Genomic DNA, 13,170 nt, shown 5'->3' on the forward strand with positions numbered 1-13,170 from the left:
GGGTCAGCTGTCCCGGCTGTGTCCCCTCCCAACTTCTTGTGCACCCCCAGCCTGCTCTCGCTGGTGGGGTGGTGTGAGAAGCAGAAAAGGCCTTGACTCTGTGTAAGCACTGCTCAGCAGTAACGAAAACATCCCTGCGTTATCAACACTGCTTTCAGCACAAATCCAAAACGTAGCCCCACACCAGCTACTGTGAAGAAAATTAACTATCCCAGCCCAAACCAGCATAGTAGGGCAAAAATTTGAACAGTAAAAGTAATCTGTGTAGAAGAGACTTTCACATGTTCTCTCCGTGACCATATTGGTAAGACCTGTGATATGAAGTTGGACAGAAAACAGTCATAAATCTGCTTTATGTGGACAGATCTACATGTCATGTGGAAATGCTAAGGTTCCCCTGTTGGATATCGGCAGTTCAAAGGAAGACAGTCAAAGCCACAATTTAACCCTATTAAACTTTGAGCAACCAAACTGTGTAACACAGAGACTTGTACATACCTAAAGAGTATAAAAACTGCTAATACCAAGTTCTAAAATGGAAAAGAATTCTGTTAATTCCAAATATTATTCTATATATTTTACATACGATGTAGTAAAAATGAGTATTACTGAGTATGTCCCTAAATTTTCCTCCTTAGTATAAGAACTAATGTAACAAAATAAGCTCCTCTTGGGCTGAAAAGCTGGTTTATTGGATGATCCACAACCTGCAGAGAACAGACTTGGTATAACAACCTTCCCTTATTGTTGTTATCTTGGGATTTTTAAAATTGCAAAAGAAACCTTCAGAAAGAAGAGCGAAGAAAACTGTTTCTGGAATTATTTATCATAAGGCTTTTGATGCCATGCTTATTGGTTAGAATAAAATTTTCTGTTCCTGGTGCCTGCCTCAAGCTGAATCTTATTTTTAACCTCAGCTACACCACACCTTAATTTGAGGACCGAGTTAACATTTTATCAGTGTCATATTTTACCTTTTAAATTCCTTAGGACCATTGTAGAGAGGGACTTCAGAGACGATCTGATTTTTTTCCTTTTGTGCTTATTTCATTTGTTGCAATTGGGCAGTAGCATTTTTCCAAAATTGTTGGAGATGAGGATTTGTGATGTCTGAAGCAGATTTGAGACAGCAGAAAGAACAGTGGGCTTAGGTTTGGAAGGGGTCACCTGTTTTCAGAAGTTCTTTGATTAAAGGAAGTTGTTCCAGCATTCCAGACTCGTAGCATGCCTATGCTTTTATGGATACCAACTAGTTGTATCTGGGGGGTCGGGTTTTTGTGGAGTTGGTTTGATATTTTGGTAACATTAAATTGTAGGCTGCCTGATAAGTGATACTTCATATCATCTTTTGTATTATCTGTGTGTGATTACTTTTCCTGTACTGTTTATTGCTTGCTTCAGAGACTTCTAACTTTCTGGGATATCAAAAATACTTTCTATTTAGAATTTTCCTAAAACTCTCTTAAATTTTGATGCCAGTTTTCTGAATATTGCTGTTAAAGTGTGACTGCAGGAGAACTCTAATTTTCTATAACTTTTGCTTCTTTCTTAACTGACTTAACTCAGATCTTAAATACTGGAAGTGAACAGCTGTTATCACAGGCCACTTAAATGTCTTGGTTACTCTGTTCCACGAATTTATATACCCTTTGCATTTTGCCATGCAGCTTATACTGAAAATGTAAGCAATGTACTAATGGTTGCCTATTACTAATATTTACCTCAGACTATATTTTTGTTTCTCTGGTCTCCAGTGCTTATTACTAAACTAAAGAGATTTAAAAACTTCTCATTCTATATACAGATACATGAGTTTGTGCCCTTTTTCTGACTTCACCTCAAAAGATACTCTTTGTCTTAGGTAGCTAGTACTTTTAAATTTGATGGAGGAAATGTAGCTAATCCCACCTTAAATATTTTTGATCAGTTATTAAATATTGGCCATCAACTTCATTTTCTGATGTGTAGATTATCTTTAGTGAGTGTGACATTATTTAGCTTACACATGATTGAGTGTTACGATGGTGGTATTAAAGTTGCATTTTACTTCTTGCATATCCTCAGATAGTGGTTTTGACTTCTTTAGTGCTGAGTAAATGGATATTATTCATTCCCTCAAATTGTTTCGACACCTGTTAGTTGTACCAATATGGACTGAGGAATGTGAGTTTTCTTTCAGCTTGTCAGAGTTGAAAAAAGATGAATGTAACTTTCAAAAGGCTCAGTCTTCAGACAAGCTATGGCCAGTACAATGTGGATGAAAGAGAATTTGAATTATCTTCCACCCACAGTTAAATTAGTGCTCTTTGCAATTTTATTGTACCCAGTGAGACTTCCTTTTTGGGGATTGGTATTTCTGTACAGTGAAGTTGCCTTTACAGAAGGGAAAGTGTGGCTTTCTGAGGATCGTTTTGCTAAATTGTTATCTGCCTTTCTCTGAATTTCAGAGACCATTTTTTCATATGGTGCTTTATATAATCCTGTCTGAATGCTAACTTTATGTGACTTTATTCTTTGGAAAGCTGTTCTTTTTAAGTTGGGCACTAACTGAAAGTTTTACAGGCGCCAAATAATTGTGCTGTACTTGCACTGCTAGCCCCACTACTGTGCAGCTTTTGATGGACTTTTTTTGTTGCCTGAATTTTTTCTGAATGTGGGAATGTTGAGCATTGAAATAATTTTTACATACCCTTGCAGTGCAATTAAGTATCTTTTAAAGGCAAAAAAGAATTTTTACAACCACAGAAATGCTTTAATATTTATTTCTTGGAAGATATTAGTAATAACTGGTAGTAGTGGCTAGTCAGGAAACAAGTAAAGGAAATTGTTTTGGTGTTGCTGTATGTAGCTATGTACTACTCCTTATGAAAATGGAAAGCTGTACTTATTTAGAATTGCAAGATGGCAGAAACCTGTGTAGGAGTTTCTATTGCTGCTCCTCCAAAACAGTACTACTGATATTTAATTTTCAACTTAATTACCACATAAGCATCTTTCCCTTCCTCCTCCAAACACAAACATTTGGTTTAAGAAAGTTGGTTGGTTTTTTGTGTTTTTTTTTCTCGGTGCTTCCAGTGTGTAATAAAACTTTGAGATATTTTGTAGTATTTCCTTTCAGTAAATAAAAAGAAAATGATAAAAAGAAACTTGAAAAATTAAGTGTATTGGTAATACTGTATGCAACTATTTATTAATTTTATGACCTTTTAATTGGACATGTTGAGGATAATACATCATCGGCTTTGTGATACAGAAAGGCAATGTGGTATAAAACATTTTTATATGTATTTAAGAGCTGAGTGGTTATATTTATCAGGACACTTAAGATCTTTAGCTTGAATCATCAGGAATGAGAAACCAGATTAAGGTGTAAGAAGTGTAGTGGAATGTCACTACTTGACTGTGGAAATTAATTATTGTTCTCTGTCAAATCTATACCTCTGTACGCCCACACAAGGATTTCTACTCTTGTATTTAATCCTTTCTGCTTTAATGCATACTTACAGGAAGTATTAAGAGTAGCTGCTAACCAGAACTCTCCAACCCTTATCCTAGGACTTTATCCCTACTTGGAACTCTCTAAGTGCAGCTCCAGACTGCTTTAGATAGTATCTTTTGGAAGAACTCTATGCCAGACCTGTCTTCTCTGAACCTGGGAAGCAATGTTTACATAAAAATGCCTCAATTTATGAACAATAAATGGAAATATCTTTACCTGTGTTTAACTTACTAAACTTTTTGTGAACATGTTGTTTATAACAAGTTATTCATATTTAGTGTTTGTAGGATCGTAAGCATGGTTTGTGTTGGAATTTTTAAGAATGAAAGGATAAATTAAAATTGAGTGGGAACCTTCAGAAAACTGCTGATTTGCAATTGTGTGTGTGAATTGAATCTCCACTGCTTTGACTGGGAAATGTAAGAGACTTTAGCATTAGTTCGAACAGTACTCCTTTTCTAACATTGGCATGTGAACTTTACTAAAATGCGTGAAACAGATTTGTGAGGGTTCTGTAGTTCTTAGTAGGGGAAGAAGCACTGTAAATGTGGAGGAAAAGTTCTGTTGTTCTGATGACTGGTGACCTGAAGAACTCTTATGTGTTTTCTTATTAATGCAGTTATTCACTAGCTTCTTTTGAATATCTTTCATTAGATTTTCTTCCTGGATGTTTCTTCAGCTGTCTCGTGATGGAAGGGAAATATTTTTGAAGTTATAATGGATTTTACGCAACATCATAACAAAAACTGGCCTAATAGCAGCATTTCTGTTTGAAGAGAATAAGCATAATTACAAATAATCATGACAACTTCTCATATAAATGGACATCTCACAGAAGATTCTGACAGCGAAGCAAAAAATGTGGATCTTGCATTTCCTGAGGAACCTCAGAAGCACAGAGAAATGGCTGTTGATTGCCCTGGGGATTTGGGCTCCAGGATGATGCCCATGCGGCGGAGCGCTCAACTTGAGCGAATCCGTCAGCAGCAGGAGGACATAAGGCGCAGACGGGAAGAAGAGGGAAAGAAACAAGAACTGGACCTTACTGCTTCCATGAGGCTAAAGAAACTAGCACAAATTCCTCCTAAAACTGGAATAGATAATCCAATATTTGACACAGAAGAAGGAATTGTTTTGGAGAGCCCTCATTATACTGTGAAGACAGTAGGTAGGTAAAATGCAATGAATGGGCTAATGGAGAAAATATTTAGTTGATACTAATGTTCTTTTAGGCCACTGAAAACCTAATTTAGCAAATTCTTCCTATACAGATTTAAAATCTTCTGGTCCTTTGGATTTGTGGTGGTTTGGGTTTTTTGTTTATTTAGTAAAGCATCAGGCCATGTGCCTCAGCAAGTAGCTTTTCAAAACCGATCCATTTGGGGAACAGTTAAATACCCTGTAGATAACTAACGAATTCACTGGATATCTCCATCCTCTTTAGGCTGGGGAAAACCATGTAAGTAATACCCAATTTTATTATGTTTGAGGCACAGACCAGAATAAGCAACTTACTGTCATTTAAAATAAAAATGCAAGAGTTTTTAATATTTTAAAGAGAAGCATGCTGGTGGTTTCTTCTTATTCTGGCTGTCTTGCATTATCAATTGTCACCTAGCATAATTTACATTTTCTCTTAAAGTATTGGTGTTGGTAGTGAAAATCTGCTTACCTCGGCACTTAGACATTGATGAAAATGTAATGTTAGTAATTTTTGAAGAAATAGATTCTGAAATTGTTCATTTCATAGCTGTCATTGCTTTAACTATGCTCGTGTAGAAGCTTCTAACCTTTCTTCAAACATAAGTATCTATTTATCTAAAATGTGGTGCGTCACTGGAGTGAAAAAGAGGCACCGGGAATTTGTAGGAGTCCAGTTCAGATTTCCAAATCTATACCTGTTCTGAGATCCAGACTGCTTTAAAAAGGTGCCTTTTTTTGGGCTGCACTAAAGATTCTTGCTATTCTTTCCTATTGGCTGGTAGTTGAGAACACAGAGTGAAAAATAAATATCAAATTGCTAATTTTTTTTTGCTTCATCTTTAGTATTTGTGTGCTCGAGCAGCATTTCTGCTAAAGACACAGCTCTATTCCATGACCTTTGGTAATCCTTACTGTACAAATCCCTCTTTAGGAAAATTTAGGTTGAAAGGGTAGTCAGGAAGTCATCCCGTCCAACCTCCTGCTGAAAGCAGGGTCAGTTGTGAACAAGGCAGGTGCACCTTGTTTTAGTGTAGGGCTTCTCAGCTTCTGTCCAAGAGATCTTTTGTAAGAAGCAGATTCTGTACTTAACTTTATGAAGTGTTAGATATTTGATTGTGAAATTCTCTTCTTAGAGAGAACACAAAGCAGAAGATGCAAAGATTGACGTCAAACAGTAGAAGCAACTTCTATTGGGACTTGCTTAGCCACAGTGGCTAAAAGCTCTGAAGACTGACTACAAGAACTGGAAACTGGAACTACAGAAGGGAGGAAAGAGAGTGACTTGGAATTAGAAAGCTGAGGCTAGGTTTCATGCCAGAGTTGCTGAGAACTTGGAGGGAGGGCTAGGTGGAAACCAATGGGTAAAGAAGCTAGGCATGGAAGCTGGTAGGAAAGAGAGAAATTAATAATGAGGATGGGTCTGACAAGCTTGAGAACCAGTAAGGAGCTGGGGTAGACTGAAGCTGTTTGAACAGGAGAGGCAGTGGTGGAGAAATTACTGTGATGACAAAAGGCTATTTTGAAAATCTCTGTGTGGGGATAAAATGGGTACAGGCTGCGGGGGAAGCTGAGAGATTGTCAGAGAAAGACAATATTTGTGAATAGCTGGAAGGAGGAAACTAGGTTTGGGTCAGCAAGAAGAGAAGGGGGGAAATTGGTGTGAATGGAAGCTAGGATTGTGTGAATACTTGATGTAAGAAGAAAAACCCTAAACTGGAGACAAGAATATAGAGGTGTGTATGTGGAAAGAGGTAAATTAGGAAATAGCAATATATGGTATGAGATGTACCTTGAAGGGAGAATGACCACGTGATTTCATCCATGAGGACAGACTCCTCTTCAATTTTGTAATCGAAGCTTGGGTCTTGTCATTTCCTCATGGATGAAATCACGTGGTCAGACTCCTCTTCACTTTTGTAATCGAAGCTTGGGTCTTGTCATTGTTCTGCTATCAGCATATTTCTGTAAAAACACAGTAGTAAATTGCATGATTTAATTAAAGCCATTCCCCTCAGTGTTTGGATACCATGAAAATCAGAAAACTAACGATGTCTGTCTCTACTCTGAATTGCAGTGACTAAAGCTTAAAAGTATGTGCATAGAGCAGAAGCATTGACTAGCTTGCTGAGTGAATATGGTCTGTTCTTTGAGCTAGAAAGGCAAGGAGCTTTAGGAGATGTAATTAGACTAAATCATGTTATATCCATATATGTACCAGGGAGCTGAATTAGGGCTTCAGAGGCATCTATTTCAATCAGAGAAGTCATGACATAATATTGACAGGCATGCAAACATACTACTGTTATTTCCTTGCCAGACAGAATTATAGTGACAATTTGGATCAGGTAGACTTAAGATTTAAGAAGAGAGGATTTATAATAGTTTAGCACTCCTGTTCAGAGTGGTGCTTTTGAGTATACTCAACTGTGATGTTGAGTTGTTGCAAACTTGAAAAAAAAATGTTCTAAATGAAATGCTGTGATCTCTTAACCTGTGTAGCCTATAAAGAATCTCTGTTCTGTCATTAGTGCTGTCAAAAACTGAGTCATAATTTTAAACTTAACGAAGTGCTTCTGTAGTAACTTGGCATCTTCCAGAATTTTTCTCCACTATTAAGCATGTCCTTTTTCCAGTTTCTCGATTAATCATTTTAACATCTGACACTTCGGCTGAATTTCAAAAGAAGAATTTTTTTTTTATTCTGAAAGCTCTCTGTTCCTGGTTAGTATCAGGGCTAGGGATGTTGCCTTATGAATATATATACACACACACACACATATGCACACTTACAAAATAATATGGTTTCATAGGGAGGATTTGAGTCCATTATCGTTAATCCTTCTGCTTTTTTATTGAATACCTGAATTGGAGAGGCCAGATCTTTAAGATCTTTTAAAATTTACATATACAACTTTTTGGTCTCCAAAAAACTTGCTAGCCCATGACTTTGTCCAAAAAATAACTGCTAGTATGTGAAATTTTTTGCACTTTGTCTGGTTTTGAATTTCTGATCTACAATACTGAATTTCTGATCTACACTGCTCCTGACTCTTTCTGTCTTTCCACTTTTGCTGTCCAGGTGAGAGTGCTTAGTCTCTTTCACAAATCTCTAAGCTTTGTTAGGAGAACCCCAAATAAAACTTGGCAGGTGCTATTATAGAGATGTTAAACTACCCTTATTCAGTCTTTTTTACTGGTTTTGAATTTCTGATCTACAATACTGAATTTCTGATCTACACTGCTCCTGACTCTTTCTGTCTTTCCACTTTTGCTGTCCAGGTGAGAGTGCTTAGTCTCTTTCACAAATCTCTAAGCTTTGTTAGGAGAACCCCAAATAAAACTTGGCAGGTGCTATTATAGAGATGTTAAACTACCCTTATTCAGTCTTTTTTAAAATATTGATTTTAGTTTTGCTTTTTTGTGGGTTTTTTTTGGTGTGTTAATCCATAGAGCCTCTTCTAAAGATATGTGTGTTAAATAAGAATATTGACCTGATTGTCTGTATTTTTAGTTTTGAAAATATTTCATAAGTGCCAATGTCTAATTTGGCAGATCTTTGCCAAGTCCTTAATCTTTTCATCTTAAAAAAAAAAAAAAGCAGACTAGATTAAACAAATTGGATTTTATTTATAAAAATAAAACAGGACACTTAATCAAAACAATTTTAAAGGGCATGTTTGTTATCAAAACAGTATATGATTTAGACAGCTGTCTTAATGGAAAAAATTTATGCGCACCTAGAACATGTGCATATAAGCATTTAACTGGCTTTTTCACAGCAATATACTTCTATAAAATGCAGAAGATTTTTTGCTTCCTGCAGTTCATTCAGCTAATTCAGTTAATTTTGTTAAACAAGTAACTGACATTTCATCGAAGTAAACCTTTTGTGGCTACAGTGAAATTTTTTTTTAGGGGAAAAACTGCCTATTTTTTGTTTTTATACCTTGGGCAAAACTTATAAATATGTTATAAATGTAAATAAACTTTCAGAAATGGTTTTGGATAAAACAGTACTTTTCTTAGCCCTGTGAGTCAAGTAATATATGGAGCATTAGAGTGCTAGTACCAGCATGTAGAGTACTCTAGAGATCCATAAAAAAGCCTGGGAATTAAGATGTTGGTGCTGACATATAATAAAGCCAATTACATCTTAAGTTTGCTGTTCATATCTTTTTGTTTAAGGTGATAAACAGCAACAATTTTCTTTTCTTCTTTTTCTAATCTAATCTGTTAAGCTGTGACCACGGGTCCTCCCCTGCAGTTGCGTACTTTTGCCCTGGCAGCCTTTTGATTAATGCGTATATCACACAGTGCTCAGTCACATTCCAGCCATTTCATAGCCTGATGAAAAAAGGCTGCAACACTTCTTGTAAAAGAAGACTTTTAAAAAAAAAGTAGTTGATTGCTAATTGAGCTGCGATTAAAATATGGACTTGTTCTGCAAAAGAACCCTGACATTTTTCTGTGAGTAAATGCAGATGTTAGTCTTTTACTGAACTTTTTTCCCTTAAGACAACTCTTTCAATAAGAAATGTCTAGAGATGGAGTCTTTTGTTACCTGGCATTTATTTTTTTTTTATGAAGACCAAAACCAAACAAAAAAACCTGCACTGAAGTCTAATCTGTGATTTAGAATTCAGAAACAGGAACCCTGAGAGAGTTAGGCATGCATAAAGCCAGATTTGTATGTGGTTTTGTGTGTATGGTTTTGTTATTAAACAAGTGACTAGGAAATGGATTGCTAGCTTTTGGGGAATGTTTCATTTCACTCCTTTCAAGGATTATTTCTCTTTTAGAATCATGATGAGGGGGGTATTTGTTTGTTGTTTCATGGTGGGGGGAAATCGTTTGGTATAGGGCTTTTGCGTCCAGCACAGATGAAGATTCAGTGTAGAAGGGAATTATATGGGGAGGAGAGTACTGTGGTAGTTTGTAAGAAAGGACGACACAGAAGGAACTAGCAAAGTGCTGAAAAGAGAATATATAGAGGCATCTAGGAACAGGACGTCTTTATTATAGATACAGAATAAGATGTCTGTCTTTCTATATGTATTTCTATCTTATATGGAATATGTATTAGAATGGTGTGTGTACATATGTGTGTATGCATTTGAATTCTCCAGACATATAAGTGGGGATAGACAATTCAGAAATAATTGAATAAAGTAATTTATTCATAGGAAGAGTTAGAAGAAGTTAGGTTCTTCTCTAATGCCTCACTGTTTTTTGAATCCGGTAACAGTAACAAATAGCAGAATTTTGGGTTTGTATGTTTAACTGAGCAGGTATCAGTAGGAACTTTACAGTAACAGCTGACTGTTTTACACTACTTTTTTTTTTTAATGCTTGAAAATAGTGGACTTCCTCAGACTTGGGAGAGTCAGTTGCTGAGACGCTTTGGTAGTCTGCATACTCCACTAGGCAAGACATTTGCCAGCTGACAACATCCTATTTAGCAAATATTCTTGCTTGTAGAGTGTTCTTTAGCCTTCTCTGCAAATGGCATTTCCCCCTGTGTGATAGGCAGTATACTGTGTATACAGTTCCCTAGTGAGACATTGGCTGCCTTAATTACTTTTGTGAGCTGTACTGGATTTCACCTGTGGAATATCCTGCACAGCCGGTATCCGAGCTTTCCGTGCAGCTTTTGTACTACTGCCCTTTGTTTCCTTGGTGGTTACAGGAAGAAGTCCTTGACCTTTGGTGGGTAGGATGTTTTTGGCATGTGTGGAATGGTTTTGGAGGGGGTGTTGTGTTTTTTTTTTTCTTTTTAATTGTCCTGCAGACAGTAAAGTATAAGAGTATTTGTATTGTTTGGATTGTTTCCTTTTATTATACAGAAGACTGACTTGCAAACTCAGAATTGAAAACATATATGTAGGTATGCTTTGTCCAAAATTAAAGCCATTAAACTTGTTTGAAATGCGTATTTTATTAGGCTTTATGGTTTTCATGTGCCCATTTATCAACCATTTTAATCTTGTGCTCAACAAGTTTGAGTTTAGCATTGTGTTAGTGTACTGGTGAATTTGAGGTTAAAAATAGGTAAAGGAAACTTGACAGAATGCGTCCATGTTAGTGATCAGTATCTACTGTGATTTTTCATGTAAAAATGCAAATTAGCTGATGTCTTGATAGCATTCCTATTTTAATGTTATTTAATTAGCTCATAATGAATAAATGAAGGTTGCTAAAACTTAAAAATAATTCTCAAAGCTGATATTTTAATACCAGTAAGGGAGATTTGACCTCAGTATCAACCGATGGTTTTAAAATTTGGGATTTTCTTTGTTGTTCATTTTTTTAAAATACCAGGATTCAAAATTCTAGCTTGCTTGAATTTATTAAAATAAAAGTCAGCTGACCAGCCTCTTGTGGCTGAACAGATTTTTTTTCAGATAATGTGTGAGAATGCATACATTATTTCAGGCTCAAAACATCCACTGCTTTTTTGGTCTGCTTGAGTATTTCTTACCTGGGTTTATATGCATTATAGGTATGATTCATATTCCTTGTTTTAGATAATTTCTCAAGTACTTAATATTGAGAAGTGACATTTTGCAGAAATTCAGATTGGTTTAAAAAAAATGTAATTTTGTTGACAGTCTTCAAAAAGCACCCCTGAAGCATCAGATTAGTTCTTGAAGCTCAAGAATGTAGTATATGTATAGTATTCTGCAAACATGTAGAAACTGGTTATTAAAATACGTTAAAATATTTTATGGTCCAAGCAGAACTCATAATCTCAAAGGTAAAAGTTGTGAACTTTCTTCTGGTGCAGATGACTTTCAGAACTCTGACCATAGATATTTTTTTCATCCTTACCTTTCTATTTTAATGTGCTAAGACTGAGGATAATTATGTTTAGAAATTGAGTGTAGTTTACTTATCAAACACTCACTCTATAAGTAAGCAGTATTTAGTTGAGATAGATATATCTGCCATATGTGGCAGATACACATGGAAAGATGTATCAAAATAACAGTGAATACTCAGTGCATCAACATTAGTTTAGCAAAGGAGTTATTTCCACATTGCAAAATAGTCCCTCTTTCCCATTTAGCTATACGTGAGCTGCAATTATTGGATCTTTTACGTATCAGTGACTTCTTTCAGAGAAGAACTGCTCCTGCAATAGGAATTTAAATTTAAACAGTGTATCATTATTTCTCCTTTTACCGACTTGAGGTCTTTTTTTGATTCAGATACGTTCTGCTAATAAAAGTCAGAGTCAGTAATGGATAACTAAAAAATTTGCATCCATCATTGCTGATTAAAAACTGAACGGCAAAAAATTTTGGTAAAAATCTTAATATAAACATCACTTAATTATGAATCTTGTTAACTCGTACCTATTTGTATTTTGTTATTTCCTACCTAGAAGTGGAAGAACTGTTAACTTCTCTTAAGCATATCCAGCACGTTTTGGTAGACCCTCAGAGCCAAGAGGATATCTCTCTCATTTTACAGCTTGTTCAAAATACTGATTTTCAGAATGCATTTAAGATACACAATGCTGTTACAGTGCACATGAACAAAGCCAGCCCTCCATATCCTCTCATCTCCAATGCACAAGAACTAGCACAAGAGGTATGTACAGTATGCATCTCTGTGATATCTGTGAAACCTATAATCATAGCTGTTGTTGAAATATATACTTGTCAAGCTTGTCTGAGTTATTGAATGTTGAATATGGAAGGGATTATAATAGTCACTGATTGCTGTATCCGGTTTTTCCAGATTTCCAAACAGTAACCAGAAAAATATTTTGGGGATAAGAACTCCCTTCTTAGCATGGATAGATAGGTAACAGAAAAGGTACTATGTTTAAACATAGAAAAAGGGAACGGTTATGAAAATCTAACTCTTACCTTCAGTATTCTTTATTCCAAGCATTCAGGAATTGAATTACAGTTTTCTATTATTGTGACTTCTCTCTGAGTTGAGCCATGGTTCTTAAATTGGGAGGCATCTCTGAAAATACAACCATACTGGAAACAAGCATTCTGCTTTAAAGTGAGCAACAGATCCCTTAATACTTAATTTCAATGTTTTAATTACTGCTGTGATGGTCAGATTACACTTAATTTTTGTCTGACAGATGACAGCTCTTTTATAAGATCTGATATGTCTTTTAGAAATTATTGAAGTATACTTTTAGAAATTTCCTTGGGCAAGATTTTTAACTTTAATCTTTTCAGTCAGATCTTAACTGTTTGAAATACTTTTACAGTTTCAGCCAGGTTAACTACTTTCTTTGAGGCTTATTCACTTGAATATAGATGGGCAATACCTGTATACAACAGCTTTATAAGCATTAGCAGTAATTTACAGAAAACTCATCAGATACAAAGTTGCTGTGAACAGAATGAGTTTTCGCATGTGGCTGGATGCAGCTAAGACCCTCTGAGGGGTTGCTCAATAACTTTATCTTCATTTTCTATGGCCTGGAGCATGTACATATT

The 13,170-nt window shown here is 35.8% G+C and overlaps 1 protein-coding gene across 1 annotated transcript in view; it reads left to right on the top strand.

Annotated features, from left to right (window-relative positions):
- MPP5 (membrane palmitoylated protein 5) overlaps positions 1-13,170 on the top strand; it is a 37,106-nt gene that overhangs the window by 3,345 nt on the left and 20,591 nt on the right. The window contains exons 2-3 of the mRNA XM_009283525.2: positions 4,154-4,667; positions 12,087-12,295. Of these exons, the coding sequence (XP_009281800.1) occupies positions 4,301-4,667; positions 12,087-12,295 (576 nt within the window). The 5' untranslated portion in view covers positions 4,154-4,300. The remainder of the gene's footprint in view (positions 1-4,153; positions 4,668-12,086; positions 12,296-13,170) is intronic.

Source organism: Aptenodytes forsteri, unplaced genomic scaffold (genome assembly GCF_000699145.1).
Source record: "Aptenodytes forsteri isolate BGI_AS27 unplaced genomic scaffold, ASM69914v1 Scaffold486, whole genome shotgun sequence".
NCBI classification, from domain to species: domain Eukaryota; kingdom Metazoa; phylum Chordata; class Aves; order Sphenisciformes; family Spheniscidae; genus Aptenodytes; species Aptenodytes forsteri.